The sequence below is a fragment of the Podarcis bocagei genome, assembly GCF_964188305.1.
Source record: "Podarcis bocagei genome assembly, chromosome: Z".
Lineage (NCBI taxonomy): Eukaryota > Metazoa > Chordata > Lepidosauria > Squamata > Lacertidae > Podarcis > Podarcis bocagei.
In genome coordinates, this window is record NC_138140.1 from 53779515 (window position 1) to 53798522 (window position 19008).

Sequence of the window (19008 nt, forward strand, 5' to 3'; positions counted from 1 at the left end):
ACCAAAAAAGCGGCAAACTGAATCTGCTCCGGAAGTCTGTTTGACGTCCGAAATGTTCAGAAGCCGAGACGCAGATTCCAGTTGGCGCAGGCACCCCAGAAAGGACCACCAACAGCTGCGTCAGACATTCAGCTTCCAAAAAACGTCCAGAAACCAGAACACTTACTTCTGGGTTTTGGGCATTTGGGAACCAGGGTGTTTGGGAACCAAGGCGTTTGGGAACCAGGGCGTTTGGGAACCAGGGTGCTTGGGAACCAGGGCTGATGCGGTCGATGTTTGTTGGAAGTACGAAGGTTATCGCCTCTGGCATGCAGAGCATCCCTGGGTGTGTTCGCAGGAATGCATTTCGGATTAATTAGATTTTCCGGTCCATTGTGATTCCCTGCATGCTCCAGCGCATTGTCCCAGCATGTTGGTTGTGGCCAAGACAGTCTGCCAAGGGAAATGCTGTTGTTGTACTGTTAAAGGCTGTATTTTGCAGCTTCATTGCTTTCCAGGAACGGTTGCCAGGAAAACCCGGCTCAGCAAACACACCTCACCTAGGAGGCCAGTGGTGGGTGGAAAAATAGGCGCAATCCAGCACAAAACACGTACACTGTATTAACTGTTTCCATGCTGTGGCAGCCACTGAGCAAGATGACGTCAGTTTTTTTAGATACTCTCAATGTTTCGGGAAGAAAAAAACCGTTACACACAAACGTATATTCATAGAACCAGTGCTTTTTATTTTATTTTATTTTTTAAGGTTTAGGAGTACTCTCATTTCCCGACTCATCTCGAAATACAGTCCATTTTCGGAGGATGCCAGCAAGGTTGAACCTCTCTGCAAAAAAGAGGCTTTTATGATTCCAAAAAGGAAATCTTCCTCCGCTTGTCCATATTAAGAGTATGCCAGTAAGGTTGAACTTTCTGTAAAAAAAGGAAAAGGAAATTTTCCTCTGCTTGTCCGTATTAAGAGGATGTCAGCACAGTTGAACCTTTCTGTAAAAAAGGGATTTAAATCTTACAGGGTTTTATTCTGTTTTTCATCTGTCAGGAGCTGCCCAGAGTGGCTGGGGAAGCCCAGCCTGATGGTCGGGGTATAGATTATATACTTGAATATTACCATTATTATTATTATTATTATTATTATTATTATTATTATTATTATTATTGTATTTCAGTAGTGGAATGGTCCAAATAGCCTGGGAACCACCGAGAATCGAGGAGATTCAACCTGGAAAGACTGCACCAAACCTGCCCTTCTTTCTTTCTATTTCTCCAACAAAAAATAAAAAATCCTTCTATCTTGTGTTCCTTTAAAGAAGAGGGTTTCTGGCCCTCTCATTGGCCGGAGTTGAGTGAGATCCCTCCTGATTGGCTGACAGAGGGAAAGAACTGCCCACTTTCAGACAGGTAAATTTTTCTTGCTGCGGATTGGGATATTCTTAAAGCTGCAGATTAGATGCTTCCGGGTGCCTGATTCTCTGCATCGTTAAAAAAACCTGGTTTTTCTTCTCGGATTTGAGGTTTTTTGCAGCTGCAAAGTGGGAATTTTTCGTGCAACAAGATTTGGGATTCTTGAGACTGCAGAGCAACTGGATTCCTCAAGATTAGGAAAAGGGCCTTATTTTTGCATTGTCCAAAAAACTTGCTTTTCTTCTTTGATTTGAGTTTCACAACTCTGTAAATTGGGAATTTTTCGTGCAACAGATTTGGGATTCTTGCTCCAAATTATCAACAGGCGAGTCAGCTTTCTGAGGGGCCAAATTGTCCCAAAAATCTCATTTTTTTTCTCGGATTTGAGTTTTTTTCGCAACTCTGCCAAGTAGAAGAAGGGCAGGGTGGGTAGGATGAGCTGCTGCCCAGTTTCGAAACCCGCCAACATGGAAGACACAGATGTCTTCGAAGACCTCCAACCGACGGTACAGATCTCGGAAAGTCAACAGGCTCTGGCCCAGGTAAGTGAGCTGCAGGAAAACCCCATATTCTGGGTTTTTTATTTATTTTTCATTTTTTCATTTATATATTTACTTACTTACTTAATTTTTATACCACCCTACACCCAAAGGTCTCGGGGCCATTCACGTAAAATATCAAATACGTAAAATTGAAATAAAAACAATAATTCAGTAAACACCCCCTGCCTAATTGGCGCATATTGGCCTGAATACGGTACCGTATTGGCCTGAATATAAGGCACCCTTTAGCGTTTCACGGTTGGGATTTTGGGGAAAATATGAGGCTTCTATTTGGGACAATACGGTACATACTTACTTGGCTCAATGTCATTTTTTATTGTCTCCCTAGTAAATTATTGACCAAGGTCAATATTTGCTCCTCAGATCGTTCAATCTTGGTCTTGACCCCGGGTTCAAGATGCTTGTTCTTTTTCCTTCGAGAACACTCTGAGGATAAGAGGGCAAAAGCAGGGTGGATTTGATTTTAATTGAATCGATTTAAATCCCTAGTCCGGGAGACTTGATATAAAATCCCTTTTCAACCTTGCTGTGGCATCCACTTAATACGGAGAATCAGTGGAAGGTTTCCTTTTTGGAATAATAAAATTCTTTTTCTACAGTAAGGTTCAACCTTGCTGGCATCCTCTTAAATGGACAAGCAGAGGAAGATTTCCTTTGTGGAATCATAAATTTTCAGAGTCATTTCTACACTTCATTTTTTAAAAATTGTTTAACCACATCAGTTAACAAACATGGATGCATATGGTACTATATTATTCTTTTACTTAAATAAATGGTTATTAAAGAAATGGTTATTTTTCTCCTTCCAATCAAGTATGGCAGAAAAGTTGTCCAGATATCGGCAGTTAACTTATTAAACCTCACCGTCATTTCATAATCTTCGCTCTATGTATTTCTAAGAGTGGAACCAAATCAGTAATTTTTGATAGAAGTGTAAAAACGACTCTGAAAATTTATGATTCCAAAAAGGAAACCTTCCTCTGGTTGCCAACATTGAGGATGGCAGCAAGGTTGAGCCTTTCTGTAAAAAAATGATTTCATTATTCCAATTAGGAAACATTCCTCTGCTTGTCCATATAAGAAGGTGCCAACAAGGTCGAACCTTTCTGTAAAAAGGGGGATTTTATTATTCCACTAACTGCCCTTTCTCCTCCAGGCCCCCTTCGAAATGGACCAGTACCTCTCAGGACATTTGCCCGCCACCCCCCTGGACGTCAGGCAGACGTACCGCCGGGAAAGCGCCTCCGTGGTCGACGAATACTTCTCTGCAGAGAAGCCACCTTCTGCCCACCTTCGCACAGGCCTCTACCGGCCCCCCAAGCCCCTCGTCCCCTTCGCCCGGGTCAAATCGGAACCCGGCACCTTCTTGGCCAGGCCAGGCCCAGCCGGGGCATGGCAGACCCTCCCCGACTTTGGCAGCGCCTTCCACGTCTTCTCCAACCCGGGTCGGATCTTGGGGTGCCTGTCCCTGGGCCTGCCGCCGTCACCACCAAACTCACAGCCTGGCAGCCCGGAGGTTGCCAAGGGCATCTCTCAAAGGCAGGACCAGGCTGCCTTGTCGGTGAAAGGACCCCTCCAGGGCCAAATGCCAACGCTGCATGGTGGATTGCGGACCCGTGCCGTGCCGATCCCCAAGTACAGCCAGAGGAACAACCCGGAGCTGGAGAAGAGAAGGGTCCATCATTGTGACTACTCCGGTAGGACCAATCCTTTTTTACTGAAAGGTTCAGCCTTGCTGGCATCCCCTGAATATTAACAAGGAGAAGGTTTCCTTTTTGGGATAATAAAATCCCTTTTTAGACAAAGGTACAGCCTTGCAGGCATCCTCTGAATATTGACAAGGAGAGGAAGGTTTCCTTTTTGGGATAATAAATTCCTTTTTTTACAGAAAGGTCCAACCTTGCTGGCATCCTCTTAAAATTGACAAGTGGCCTGAATATAAGCTGCACTTTCACTTTTCGCGGTCGGAATTTGGGAAAAAAGTGAGGCTTATATTCAGGCTGATACGGATTATTGTTATTGTTATTACTACTATTATTATTATTACTGCCACTGCTATTACTACTACTACTACAACAACTACAACAACAACAATAATAATTTATTATTTATACCCCACCCATCTGGCTGAGTTTCCCCAGCCACTCTGGGTGGCCCCCAATCAAGTGTTAAAAACAATACAGCATTATATTAAAAACTTCCCTAAACAGGGCTGCCTTCAGATGTCTTCTAAAGATAGGATAGCTGCTTATTTCCTTGACACAGGGCGCCACTACCGAGAAGGCCCTCTGTCTGGTTCCCTGTAACCTCATTTCTTGCAATGAGGGAACCGCCAGAAGGCCCTCGGAGCTGGACCTCCATGTCCAGGCTGAACGATGGGGGGTGGGGTGGGAGACGCTCCTTCAGGTATACTGGGCCGAGGCCATTTAGGGCTTGAAAGGTCAGCACCAACACTTTGAATTGTGCTCGTAAACGTACTGGGAGCCGATGCAGATCTCTCAAGACCAGTGTTATGTGGTCCTGGTGGCCGCTCCAAGTCCCCAGTCTAGCTGCCGCATTCTGGATGAATTGCAGTTTCCGGGTCACCTTCAAAGGTAGCTCCACATAGAGCGCATTGCAGTAGTCCAAGCGAGAGGTAACTAGAGCATGCACCACTCTGGTGAGACAGTCTGGAGGCAGATAGGGTCTCAGCCTGCATACCAGGTGGAGCTGGTAGACAGCCGCCCTGGACACAGAATTGACTGTCTCCAAAATTGACTGTCCAAAATGACTCCCAGGCTGCACACCTGGTCCTTCAGGGGCACAGTTACCCCATTCAGGACCAGGGAGTCCCCCACACCCACCTGTCTCCTGTCCCCCCAAAACAGTACTTCTGTCTTATCAGGATTCAACCTCAATCTGTTAGCCGCCATCCATCCTCCAACCGCCTCCAGGCACTCACACAGGACCTTCACCGCCTTCACTGGTTCTGATTTAAAAGAGAGGCAGAGCTGGGTATCATCCGCATACTGATGAACACCCAGCCCAAACCCCCTGATGATCTCTCCCAGCGGCTGAATGTAGATGTTGAAAAGCATGGGGGAGAGGACAGAACCCTGAGGCACCCCACAAGTGAGAGCCCAGGGGTCTGAACACTCATCCCCCACCACCACTTTCTGAACACTGCCCAGGAGGAAGGAGCGGAACCACTGTATGACAGTACCCCCAGCTCCCAGCCCCTCTAGACGGTCCAGAAGGATGTTATGGTCGATGGTGTCAAAGGCCACTGAGAGATCCAGCAGAACTAGGAAACAGCTCTCACCTTTGTCCCTAGCCCGCTGGAGATCATCAACCAGCGTGACCAAGGCAGTTTCAGTCCCATGGTGAGGCCTGAATCCCGACTGGAAGGGATCCAAATGGTCCGTTTCCTCCAGGCGTGTTTGGAGTTGTTCAGCAACCACCCGCTCAATCACCTTGCCCAAGAATGGCAGATTTGAGACTGGGCGATAGTTGGCCATATTGGCCGGGTCTAAAGATGTTTTTTCAAGAAGCAGTTTAATGACCGCCTCTTTCAGCGGGCCTGGGAAGGCTCCCTCACGGAGGGAAGCATTCACCGCCCCACGAAGCCCATCGCCCAGCCCTTCCCGGCTAGCTTTTATAAGCCAGGATGGGCAAGGATCAAGGAGACAGATGGTTGGTTTCACTCGTCCAAGCAGCCTGTCCACATCCTTGGAGGTAACAGATTGGAATTGATCCCACGCAACTTGATTAGACAGGACTCTAGCACTCTCCCGCCCCGGCCCTGCTCCCACGATGGAGACTCCTCCTTCTGAATCTGAGCAACTTTATCTGCAAAAAAACTTTGCAAAAGCATTGCAGGAGATCTTGGGGTCCCTACCAGGCCCCGGTGGTGCAGGTGGTTCCAATAAGATCGCGAACCACGTGAAAGAGTCTCCTGCTGCTGTTTTCTGCAGATGCAATAGAGGTGGTGAAAAAGGCCCTCTACTACTACTACTACTACTACTACTACTACTACTACTACTACTTCACCCCACCAATTCATCCCGATCTCTTCACAGGTTGCACAAAGGTTTACACCAAAAGTTCTCACCTGAAAGCACATCAGAGGACTCACACAGGTATGTGGCAGGGCGGCTTGTAAGGGAGATGATTGGGGTGGAATTAGAAATGTCCCCCGCCCCCTGGTGGATTTGATTTAAATGCAGTCGATTTAAATCACCATTTAAATCCCTGGTCAGTAAGAATCAATTTAAATCCTTTCTTTATAGAAAGGTTCAGCCTTGCTGGTATCCTAATATGGACAACTGGAAAAAGGTTTTCGATTTGGGATTAAATTACTTTTTTTTAGTTCAACCTTGCTGGAATCCTCTTAATATTGACAAACGGAGGGAGGTTTCTTTTTTGGAATAATAAATTTTCAGAGTAGTTTTTTACAGTTATATCCTGGGTAGATTTGATTTAAATCAAATTGATTTAAATTTCGATTTAAATCACAATTTAAACCCCTAGTCAGTAAGACTTGAATTAAGTCCTTTTCCTTACAGTAACACTGTAAAAACTACTCTGAAACTTTATTATTCCAAAAAAGAAACCTTCCTCCACTTGTCCATATTAAGTGGCTGAACCTTTCTGTAAAAAAATGATTTTATTATTCCAAAAATTAAACCTCCCTCTGCTTGTCCACATTAAGAAGATACCAACAAGGATGAACCTCTCAGTAAAAAAAGGATTTCAATCAAGTCTTACGGACTAGGGATTTCAATCGCCATCTATCCTCCAACCACCTCCAGGCATACCCAGCACCTTTGCTGGTTCCGATTTCTGGGTGCCATTCAACCCGCAGTGCCAACCCCTGGGCATCTGCTACGAAAATGAGCCCTGGGAGGAGAAAGGCTGGGCAGATGTTTCTAACGCCGCTCCTTTTCCTTCTTTCTTCTGCCCCCTTTCCAGGCGAGAAGCCATATCGGTGCGCTTGGGACGGGTGTGAGTGGTGCTTCGCCCGATCTGACGAGCTGACACGCCACTACCGGAAACACACGGGTGCCAAACCCTTTGGGTGCCTCGCCTGTGGGCGATGTTTTTCCCGATCAGACCACTTGGCGCTGCACATGAAAAGGCACCAGAACTAAAGATGGAGGCGCCCAGCCAAACAGCCGCATTGTCCATATTAAGAGGATGTCAGCAAGGCTGAACCTTTTTGTAAAAAATGGGATTTTATTATTCCAAAAAAGAAACCTTCCTCCGCTTGTCCATATTAAGAGGATGCCAGCAACTCTGAACCTTTCTGTAAAAAAGGGGATTTTATTATCCTCAAGAGGAAACCTTCTTTGGTGCTCAAACGCCCTGTAAGAGTGCCCCACCTACTTGGTTTCCCCTCCGACCCATTTTTGATTTTGTTTTATATATTTTTAATGTTTTGCTTAAATACCATCTGTCATTGTGTTAGATTTTGTGTTAAATGCCATCTGTTAAACATCTTTATCCCATTTTCCTTTATCGCCTCGCAAGCCGCAAATCTCCAACTCTCCATCCATAATTTCCCCCATGATGATAATCGAATCAGTTTACTACCGATATCCATAGCCTATTGGATCATTACCTCTTTTACATCCCATTGCAATAAAATTCCATATATTTTAGAAATCACCTTTGTCTTGCAATAATTCTTGCAATAATTCTTTATCTAATATTGAAATTTCACTTGGAAAACCTGTTTTGTTTTTTTATCTGCTTTGAACACTTCATTTTGTTGGTACTGAATCCAACCTGTGGCTCATTGGTTTCTGTGACTGTGTGGATCCCAGTTCAGCTATTGATTGATTGATTGATTGATTGTGTGATTGCAGAAACGGATCAAACCCGCCCCCATCCAAACAATGACTATCACTAGTGCAGGTCAGGAAAAAAATAAATTCCAATTTTTATCATCTACAAGATCTTATTTATTTTATTGTACAGTCTATTGAATATTGGTTTCATTTCGGGGATCAAATTCTCAATAAAGAGCAAAATTCACATTCAAATGGCTGTTTTTAAAAGTCCGGAACGGATCAATCAGGTCAGTGCAGGTGAGGAAAAAAATTAATTTTAGTTTCTATCATCTACAAGATCCTATTTATTTCATAGTACAGTCCATTGATTATTGGTTTCGTTTTGGGGATCAATGGTCTTGTTAGAGAGCAAAATTCATGTTAAATTGCTGTCTTAATCCGTTTTGCATTCCTTTCTATGGGAAAGCATGACTCGCACTTGGAACGCTTTGGACTGAAGTTTGAGACTCAAAGTAACACTGTCCTGTCTTATTTACTTCATCGAACGGTCCATTGACGATTGCTTTCGTTTCGGCAATCAATGCTCTCGCTCGAGAGGAAAATCCACAAACAGCTCTCAATCAATCCCTTTCTATGGGAATGCGCCACTCGCACTCGGAACCCGGGGAGATGTTCATGTCCATATCCCGCCCAAAATCTCATATATTGATCCGTACAAGGAAGACCCTCCTCTGTTGCCCCCAGACCCCCCCCCCCCATCCACCAAAGGGGAAATTACCCCCATCGGTCGAACCAGGTTCCAGGTTCAAGTCCGGCTCGACCCCTTCTGCCAAAGGGGAATGGCACCCATCGATTGAGGTTATTCCTCTTATGCCCAAAAAGAAACCTTCCTCCGATTGTCCCTATTCAGAGAATGTCAGCTAGGCTGAACCTTTCGTTAAGGTCCGAGAGACTCCACCCATCTTGGCTTGGGTATCAAACTCGCTGTCATGGTTCTTCACTCTGCCAAAGTTTCTCCTTTGACCTCTGGATATTTTTTTGGGGGGGGGGGATCCGAGGGTGACCGCCGGCCCTCCAATTTCACATCATGATGTGTCTCCGGCGATGGAGAGCCAGGTGGTCCGAGCGCGAGAAGCTCCGGTCGCAGTCCGAGCAGCGGAAGGGCTTGATGCCTGTGTGTTTCCGGAAATGCCGGGTCAATTCATCAGAACGGGCAAATTTCCAGGTACAGCCCTCCCAGGTACACTTATACGGCTTCTCTCCTGCAGGGGGCAACAGAGGGTTATTGTTTTAGTAACAGGAAATAAATAGGATGCCAGCAAGGCTGTCCCTTCCTTTTAACAAAGGGATTTTATTATTCCAAAAAGAAACCCTTCCTCCCATTATCAGTATTAGGAGGATGCCAGCAAGGAATTTATTATGATAAAAAAAGTCTTCCTCTGATTGTCAATATTAAGAGGATGCCAGGAAGGTTGACCCTACCTGTGTGTATTCTTCTGTGCGCTTTTAAGTGTGAGCTCTTTGTGTAAACTTTGCTACAACCCTCAAAGTCGCACTGGTGAATGCGCCTCTTCTTGAGGTCCGGGGAGTCGGTCTGCTGCATCTGGCTCACAGAGGAAGGCCTGGCAAGAGATCGGCAGAGAGGAGGGGGGTAACAAAATACTAGTAGTAGTAGTAGTAGTAGTAGTAGTAGTAGTAGTTTATTATTTCTACCCCACTCACCTGGCCACTCATTGTTAGAAATAAAATAACAATTAAAAAACAGTAAAAAACAGACACATGACAAACACCAGAACCTGATAGTAAGACTCAACGTCCTATTATTATTATTATATGATCCATACCCCTCCCATCTGGCCACTCATTGTTAAAAATAAAATAACAATGAAAAAAAACAGTCAAAATCAAGGACGAGAAACAGCAGAACCTGAGAGTAAGATTCAACTAACAACAACTCTATCCCTAATCCCTGTCCCTAACTCCTACCCTATCTCTAACCCTTATTGTTAACCCTAATCCTAATAATAATAATAATAATAAAAACAACAGTATAAATTTAATCAATTTAAATCACGATTTAAATCCCTAGTCCGTAAGACTCAATTTAAATCCTTTCTTTACAGAAAAGTTCATCCTTGCTGGCATCCTCTGGCAGGAAACTCACTCTCTCTGGAGCTCGGGGAAGGAGGCCGGGCGGCTCTCCGAAGCGCTGTCGTCACTCTCGCTGCCAATGCCAATTGGGCAAATGGAACCGGGGTCCACTTTCACTGCAGGAAAAAACAAAGGCGCATTCAGAAAAAGGACAAGACTTTCCGGGAGATATTTGTAGTTTCCTGGAGTTTAGTGATCTGACATGGTCATTGCTCCCTGCCTTTGTTTACTTCCCCTTTGGGGAATAATGAAATCCTTTTTTTACAGAAAGGTTCAGCATCTTCTTAATATGGACAATCGGAAGCAGCTTTCCTTTTTGGAACAATGAAATCCTTCGTTTACTGAAAGGTTCAGCGTTTCTGGCATCCTCTCAATATGTAGAATCGGTGGAAGCTGATAAAATCCTTCTTTTATAGAAAGGTTCAGCCTTGCTGGCATGCTCTTAATATTGTCATGATCTATGACCACCCTGCAGCACCCTCACCGGACCCGGCGTCCTTCCCGTCGCCCCCGATGAGGGGCACCGTCACGGCGGCTGCCGCAACCCCGTCGGCCGGCACGGCAGCATAGACAACCGGCAGCGACTGGACCACCAGCGGGATGGTCTGGAGTTTGCCCATCTTGCCGGGCAGCTGGAACGAGGGGATCGTGTGGATCACGTGCAGGATCTGCTGCCCGCCGCTACCCTGGCTTGAGGCCAGGATGGAGCCCGGAGACAGGACAGCTGGGATGGCCGAGGACGCGGAGCCCAGTGGCGCCGGTGACACGGCGGGCGGTGCACCGGTCCGGAAGCAGGAGAGAGGGATCTGGGGCACTGGTGGCACCTTGGTTTTGTGGACCGACAGATCCACCGGCTCGGCCAGCAGCTCCTCGGGGGGCTCAGTCTTAATGTCACCCAGCAACGCGGCCGGCAGCTCGCCGTCACCCAGCAGTGGCGAGGAACTCATGGTGGGCAGAGGTGCTGGGAGCCTGGGGAAGGGAAGAGAAGGGCCAGTCAGGTCTGGGTTCCTGAACACCTTGGGAAGGTTTCCTCATTGAAATCATAAACCCCCTTTTGTCTTAACAGAAAGGTTCAGCCTCGCTGGCATCCTCTGATTGACAATCGGAGGAAGGTTTCCTTTCTGCAATAATACAGAAAGGTTCAACCTAGCTGGCATCCACATACTTTTAGACAAGCTGAGGAAAGTTTCCTTTTTGGAATAGTAAAATCCCCTTTTTTACAGAAAGGTTCAGCCTTGCTGGCCTCCTCTGAATATGGCGAAGTGAAGGGAGGTTTCCTTTTTGGAATCATCAAATCCTTTTTTATACAGAAAGGTTCAACCTTGCTGGCATTCCCTTAATATGGACAGCTGGAGGAAGGTTTCGATTTTGGAATAATAAAATCCCTTTTTTTTACAAAAAGCAGAGGAAAGTTTCCTTTTGAGAATCATAAAATTCTTAATGAAATTCTTTATCATTATTATTATTATTATTATTATTATTATTATTATTATTATTATTATTATTATTATCTTTATACCGCCTTATACCCAAAGGTCTCAGGGCGGTTCACATAAAATATTGCATACATGAAATCAAAATACAAACAACAACCCTATAGTAGTATGATGATGATGATGATGATGTCCTAAGGCCAAGACTGTGAGCACTCATGATGCTCCCTGCCCAAATAAAACTGAAGATGCTTTTTTTAACAGAAAGCTGGGGGTTGCAAGTGCCGCCAAAAGCTTTGCAAAAAGGGCCCCCCTGGCTGCAGCCGGACCCCCAAGGCCTTTCCAAGAGTTGGCAAAGGGCAGCCCCGGAGAACTGACTCAGGTGTGGGGCATCCCTCCAAAATGCACCCACCCACCCACCTCCACCCACAGTCAAAAGGAAAGCCCAGCCAGGGCACCCTGTGTTTACAGAAAGGTTCGACCTTATAGAATCATAGAATCATAGAGTTGGAAGAGACCACAAGGGCCATCGAGTCCAACCCCCTGCCAAGCAGGAAACACCATCAGAGCACTCCTGACATATGGTTGTCAAGCCTCTGCTTAAAGACCTCCAAAGTAGGAGACTCCACCACACTCCTTGGCAGCAAATTCCACTGTCAAGCAGCTCTTACTGTCAGGAAGTTCTTCCTAATGTTTAGGTGGAATCTTCTTTCTTGTAGTTTGGATCCATTGCTCCGTGTCCGCTTCTCTGGAGCAGCAGAAAACCTTTCTCCCTCCTCTATGTGACATCCTTTTATATATTTGAACATGGCTATCATATCACCCCTTAACCTCCTCTTCTCCAGGCTAAACATGCCCAGCTCCCTTAGCCGTTCCTCATAAGGCATCGTTTCCAGGCCTTTGACCATTTTGGTTGCCCTCCTCTGGACACGTTCCAGTTTGTCAGTGTCCTTCCTGAATTGTGGTGCCCAGAACTGGACACAGTACTCCAGGTGAGCTCTGACCAGAGCAGAATACAGTGGCACTATTACTTCCCTTGATCTAGATGCTATACTCCTATTGATGCAGCCCAGAATTGCATTGGCTTTTTTAGCTGCCGCGTCACACTGTTGGCTCATGTCAAGTTTGTGGTCAACCAAGACTCCTAGATCCTTTTCACATGTACTGCTCTCAAGCCAGGTGTCACCCATCTTGTATTTGTGCCTCTCATTTTTTTTGCCCAAGTGCAATACTTTACATTTCTCCCTATTAAAATTCATCTTGTTTGTTTTGGCCCAGTTCTCTAATCTGTCAAGGTCGTTTTGAAGTGTGATCCTGTCCTCTGGGGTGTTAGCCACCCCTCCCAGTTTGGTGTCATCTGCAAATTTGATCAGGATGCCCTTGAGTCCATCATCCAAGTCATTGATAAAGATGTTGCTGGCATCCTTTTTTAAATATTGACAAGCAGAAGGTGGTTTCTTTTTGGAATGATAGAATCTGTGTTGTTTTTTGTTTTTACAAAAAGGTTCAGCCTTGCTGGCCTCCTCTTAATACGGTCAACCGGAGGAATGTTTCCTTTTTGGAGTCATAAGTTTTCAGAAAAGCATAGACTATTAGACCAATAATTATAAAATTATGGGGAGGTTTAATAAATTAACTGTTTCTGTTTAGATAACTTTTCTGCTGTGCTTGATTGGAAGGAGAAAAGGAATCATTTCCTTCATAACTATTTAAACAATTTATTTAACGAAAACAATAACTAAAACAACATTATGGTATATGTATCCATGTTTGTTTACTGATGTGCTTAAACTTTTTTAAAAAGAAAAATTTAGGGCAGGCTTCCTCAACCTCAGCCCTCCAGATGTTTTGAGACTACAATTCCCAGCATCCCTGACCTGCTAGCTACGGATCATGGGAGTTGTAAGTCAAAAACATCTGGATGGCTGATTTTGAGGAAGCCTAACTGACTGAGTTTCAGCACACATGAAAAACTTTCAACAAATCCTTCTTTCCTGATGAATAGCCTTTGGACTATCTTAAAGAGAAAATCTTGAGAAAGATTTTTCCTCCCAAAGCATTTTATTTTAAAAATCTGATTTAAGGCAGCTCAGAGAGAGGAAAGGGGGGGGGGGGAGAAGGAGAGAGATGTGAAGGCAAGGCTTGCTGGAGCATTACAGGGAAGCCAGCCTGCAGGCTCTGTTGCCATGGCAACTGGATGCACCTGAGGATGGAGCTGGTACCCAGGCCCGCATCTCTTTCTAGGGGAAAGCGCACCTCACTTTTGGAATTTGAGTGCGAATTTTGGGGGGCGGGCGGGACGGCAGAAGTCTCTCTGCGCACGAGGCAGCGACGAGAGGACGGAGGGCCCAGAGCTTGGCCTCTGGGGCAACGGAGAGTTCCCCTCTGGCCCCTCGCAGGGAGAAGGGACCCTTCCATTGCCCGCCTGCCCACCAAGGGGGCCAAGAGGGACCCGGTCTCCCTGCTGGTCTGAGGCTGCTGGTGCTGATGGGACCAGGTACCAAGCTCTATCGGGTGCATCCCGTTGCCGTGGCAACAGAGCCTGCAGGCTGGCTTCCCTGTGATGCTCCAGCAAGCCCTGGCTTCACACCTCTCTCTCTCTCTACTTTTTTCCCTATTGCTCTCTATTCCTCTCTCCAATCTCCCTTCCTCTATCCCTCTCTTCTTTCTTTCCCTCCCTAGACTTCTTCTTCTTCTTCTTTTCTCTCTCTCTTTCTCCCCTCTCTTTCTCTCCATTTCTCTCCAATCTCCCTTCATCTATCCTCTCTTCTCTCTTTCCCTCCCTCTTCCTCCCTGGACTTCTTCCTCTCTCTCCCCCCCCCCTTTATTTGCCAGCAGAGAAGGGCGAGGCCCGGAGGAAATTCCTGCCATAGGTGCGGACACGGCTGCAGGCGGCTGGGTGTGCCCCCATCTCTTTAGGCCGGCCAGAGGTTTCCTGGATAATAAGGATCATTTTATTATTTCTACTCCGCCCATCTGGCCCTCTCCGCCCAGCTTCAGCTGCCTTGACAAGCCCTAAGCAAGGAGGCGAATCTGGCCCAGAGCCAAGTGCAAGGCGTGGCACCCACCCATCCCCTTTGCAACCTCTCCATGACCTAGCGCTACCCAGGCCCTGCCCAGAGTGGAAGAATGTGGGCGTTCCTGCTGCCGCTCGCTCTCCACCCAGCACAGGCTGGGTGTGCCTCCCAGACTTTTAAAAAAACCCTAAAACAGCAATTTAACATGAATTTCTCTATCTAACGAGACCTAAAAGGAAAGCAATAAGCAGTCTTTGGAACCCTGGGCTCTCACTTGTGGAATGTCTCTCCCCCCCCCCCATGCTTTTTAACTTCTAAATGAACCTGCAGGGAGAGATTATCAGGGGGTTTCTGCTGGGGGTTCACCAGTATGCGGATGATACCCAGCTCAGCCTCCCTTTTAAATCAGAACCAGTGAAGGCAGTCAAGGTCCTGTGTGAGTGCCTGGAGGCGGTTGGAGGACGGATGGCGGCTAACAGATCTGGACGAGACTGAAGTCCAGTTGTGGGGGGGGCAGTGGGGGGACTCCCTGGTCCTGAATGGGGCAACTGTGCCCTTGAAGGACCAGTGTGCAGCCTGGGGGTCATTTTGGACCTATGGAGGTGCAGGTCCATTCTGTGTCCAGGGCAGGTCTATCTGGGATGCAGGATGAGACCCTCCCTGCCCACCAACTGTCTTGCCAGAGTGGTGCATGCTCTGGTTATCTCCCACTTGGACTACTGCAATGCGCTCTATGTGGGGCTACCTTGGAAGGTGACCCAGAAACTACAATTAATCCAGAATGTGGCAACTGGGCGCGGCTGCCAACACCACATAACACCGGTTTTGAAAGACCTACATTGGATCCCAGGACATTTTTGGGCACAATTCAAAGTGTTAGTGCTGACCTTGAAAGCCCTCAACAGCCTCTGTCCTGTAGACCTGAAGGAGTGTCTCCACTCCAGACACTGGGGTCCCTCTCCCGAGGGCCTTCTGGCAGTTCCCTCCCTGTGAGAGGTGAGGCTGCAGGGAACCAGGCAGAGGGCCTTCTCGGTGGTGACGCCCTCTCCCATCAGATGTCAAGGAAATCGACAACTGTCTGGCTTTTAAAAGACATTGGAAGGCACCCCTGTTTAGGGAAGTTTGTAAGGTTTGACATTTTAGTCTGTTTAATATTTTGTTGGCAGCCGCCAAAAAGAAGAACACTGGAACAGTGGGGGTGTGACCTGGAATGGACAAGAAAAGAGGGGTGATAACCCCGCTCTGGAAATCTTTGAAAAGAGCGCAGGCCAGAAGGACATGAGCCACCAATTTAGTCCTGCCATCTCCACAGTTTTTCCCAGTGGGATTTTTTGGAATTGTCCCTCAAGGACAGCCGAAGGTGGTACATTCAATCTTGCGAGAGTAGAAGCGCGTCACTATTTTGGAATTACAGTGGTACCTCGGGTTAAGTACTTAATTCGTTCCAGAGGTCCGTTCTTAACCTGAAACTGTTCTTAACCTGAAACACCACTTTAGCTAATGGGACCTCCTGCTGCCGCACGATTCTGTTCTCATCCTGAAGCAAAGTTTTTAACCCAAGGTACTATTTCTGGGTTAGTGGAGTCTGTAACCTGTAGCGTATGTAACCTGAAGTGTATGTAACCCGAGGTACCACTGTATCAAAGTTGTGCAAATAGGGTGCCAAAGAGTCGAATAGGTGGAAAGTAGTGATACCATGGGAAAAATTTCCCGATTGTGGCCAAGTTGTTCTGACGCTCGAGATTGTTTAGCTTGTTTGCTTGACTAAAACCCAAAGTGATTAGCTGTTGTGGTGATAAACCACAAGAGTGAAGTTTTGGAAAGACAATTTCAGTCCAGGCGCTCTGATGACAATCTTTTCGCACTAGGGATATTAGACGGGGGAATTTGAGTTCAGACGAAGCCAGCCGCGTGGTACCCTGCTTCTCAAACTTAATCCGTTCCGGAACCCTCTCTGCGCGCTCGGCTGCGCCCTCTGCCGCTCCCGTTTCCTGGGGTTGTGCCGCCTCCGCGCTTTCGCCTCCTCCAGCCACTACCCGGGGGCGCCCCCGCCTGTCAACCCGGAGCCAGTCTCACTCCATCGCCTCGCAGACACCGGGGGCGCAGTGGCCACCCATGGATCGTTCTCACGGAGCCTGCTCGAGCCCCGGACAGGGGCTCGAGCGCACCCCCCTGGGAGACGCCAAGCAGAGGCTCTCCCGTGCGTAAAAGTCGCGGCTGCCGGTCCTCCAGCTCCTCCTCTTCCCTGCGCGCTGCCCGCCGCTCCCATTTCCTCGGTGGGCGCCGCCTCCGCGCTTCCACCTCCTCCACCCACTCACCGCCCGGGGGCGCCCCCACCTGTCGACGCGGAGCCAGCCTCGCTCTCCCTCGCCTCCTCCGGGAGCGCAGCCGCCACCCTGGCTCCACCCGCGGGATCGTTCTCACGGAGCCTGCTCCAGCCCCCCACTCCCCGACTCGCTGCCAGCCAGAACCAGGGGGACTAGGGAGCAGCAGTGCCGCGTCAGAAAGCCCCCCACCCCGCCACCCCACCTCAGGAGACGCCCAGCAGAGGCTCTCCCGTGCGTAGTAACAGGCGCAGCGGCCCGGCCTCTCCAGCTCCTCCTCTTTCCTGCGCGCTCGACTGCGCCCTCTGCCGCTCCCGTTTCCTCGGGGGGTGGCGCCTCCGCGCTTCCGCCTCCTCCGCTAACCGCCCTTGACCGAGGCTTCCTTGCCCGCTTAGCGCCTCCGCGCCGGGCGCACCTCTCCGCGGGTCCCCGTGCGCAAAGGCAGCCTGGCTGGACGCGCCGGTGGTGATGGTGGCGGAGGCGGTGGCTGCTCTTCTCCGCCGAGCCGGGCTCCCCCACCCGTCTGCCCGTCCCTGACCCCACCCACCACCGCCTCCACCCACCGCCCCCGCCCCCACCTGTCAACCCGAGCCCGAGCCAGCCTCCCCCCCCCCGCCAATCCGCCGCCACCAGGGGCGCAGCGGCCGCCACCCTGGCTCCATCACCCGCGGGATCGGCTCACGGAGCTTGCTCGAGCCCAGAATCGGGGGCGGCGGCGGGGCAGGGGGAAGCAGCAGGGCCGCGCCAGAAAGCCCCCACAGCCGCCACACCCCCTCGGGAGACGCCCAGCCGAGGCTCTCCTCCGTTAGTAAAAAGACGCCTCCAGCTCCTCCTCTTCCCGGCGGGCTCGGCTGCGTCCTCTGCCGCTCCCGTTTGCGGGAGGTTGGCGCCTCCTCCGCGCTTCCGCCTCCTCCGCCCACCGCCCTTGACCGCTTCCCTGCCCACCCACCCGTCACCTCCTCCACCCACTGCCCTGCTGGACCACCTCCCTGCCCGCTCCTCTCGCCGGCGGTCCCCGTGCGCAAAGCGAGCCTGTCTGGCTGCTTTTCTCCGACGAGCCGGGCTCACCCACCCATCTGCCTGTCCCTCACCCCACCCACCACCGCCTCCACCCACCGCCCTGCAGGACCACCTCCCAGACCGCTCCGCGCTGGGCGCACCTCTTGCTGGGGGTACCCAAGCCTGGCTGGACGCGGCGGCGGCTCTCTTCTGCAGAGCCGCGCTCCCCCACCCATTTGCCCGTCCCTGACCCCACCCATCACCGCCTCCGCCCACCGCCCACTGCCCCGGACCGCTTCCCCGCGCGCTCACCGCCTCCGCGCAGTGCGCTCCCCTCGCCGTGTGTGCAAAAGCGAGCCTGGCTGCTGGACGCGGCGCCGGTGGCGGCGGCTCCTCTCTCCCCCACCCAACTGCCTGACCCCACCCAGCGGCTCCACCCAGTCGCGACTCCACGGGCTGTCAATCAGCAGCGGCGGTGGGGGGAGGGGAGGAGGCAGGTGGCCAAATTGCGCGGCGGAGGGCGCAGCCGCCGCTGCCCTCCTTCCTTCTCCCCTCCTTTTCCACCCTTTTACCATTCCCCCCTCCCCGCACCAGCAGGAGCCGATCCGGGTTGGGCTGCTCCGCCCTTTCTGACTCTACCTTCCCGCGGACAGGAGGCAGGCAGCTTTTCGCAGAGGGATTCCAGCCTTCCAAGTCCTTTTATTGGCTTTCCAAATGAATACGAATCAAACCTAATTATTTTAATCTAATACAATTTTCTAATAATATTAATAACAACAACAACAAATTATTTCTATCTCTCCCATCCGGCTGGGTTTCCCCAGCCACTCTTGGCAGCTTCCAACAAAAGATTAAAAATACATTAGAATGTATGTCATTCAAAACTTCCGTAAACAGGGCTGCCTTCAGATGTCTTCTAAATGTCTAATTTAGTTGTTTATTTCTTTGACATCTGATGGGAGGGCGTTCCACAAGGCGGGCGCCACCACCAAGAAGGCCCTCTTCCTGGTTGCCAACATACAGTGGTACCTGGATTCTCAAACGTAATCCGTTCCGAACCCAAAGCACACTTTCCCATGGAAAGGAATTCCAAACAGATTAAACTATTCCAGACTTTTAAAAACAGCAATCTGAACATGAATTTTACTTTCTAATGAGACCACTGATCCATAAAATGAAAGCAATCAGTAATGTACTGTACAGTAAAATAAATAAGATATTGTAGATGATAAAAATGAAAATTATTTTTTTTCTTACCTGCACTGATAAGTCATTGTTTGGATGATTCTAGCCATTTCCGCAGTCACAATGTCAATCCATCAGGAGCTGAACTGGGTTCCACACAGCCACAA

General features: G+C 49.0%; 2 protein-coding genes across 4 annotated transcripts; one reads left to right on the forward strand and one right to left on the reverse strand.

Moving 5' to 3' along the window:
* The first annotated feature begins 3 nt into the window (after positions 1-3).
* LOC308579421 (Krueppel-like factor 5) lies at positions 4-7604 on the forward strand. 2 transcript variants are annotated; one of them, XM_081180543.1, is made up of 4 exons: positions 4-1940; positions 3118-3658; positions 6020-6079; positions 6912-7604. In XM_081180543.1, exons 1-4 carry the CDS (start codon positions 1833-1835, stop codon positions 7088-7090), a joined length of 888 nt encoding a protein of 295 aa, XP_081036669.1. In that variant the 5' UTR covers positions 4-1832; the 3' UTR covers positions 7091-7604. The 2 variants fall into 2 exon arrangements, with proteins under 2 accessions (XP_081036669.1, XP_081036670.1); XM_081180544.1 differs by lacking the exon at positions 6020-6079.
* Positions 7605-7879: 275 nt separating this feature from the next.
* Positions 7880-18772, reverse strand: LOC308579411 (Krueppel-like factor 8). Of its 2 annotated transcripts, none has more exons than XM_081180515.1 (5): positions 17969-18772; positions 10368-10852; positions 9897-9999; positions 9215-9354; positions 7880-8994 (listed from the first exon to the last, which is right to left on the reverse strand). In XM_081180515.1, the coding sequence occupies exons 1-5, from the start codon at positions 18229-18231 to the stop codon at positions 8813-8815; spliced, it is 1173 nt and encodes a 390-aa protein (XP_081036641.1). In that variant the 5' UTR covers positions 18232-18772; the 3' UTR covers positions 7880-8812. The 2 variants fall into 2 exon arrangements, with proteins under 2 accessions (XP_081036641.1, XP_081036642.1); XM_081180516.1 differs by lacking the exon at positions 17969-18772 and adding an exon at positions 17774-17920.
* Positions 18773-19008: the final 236 nt, after the last annotated feature.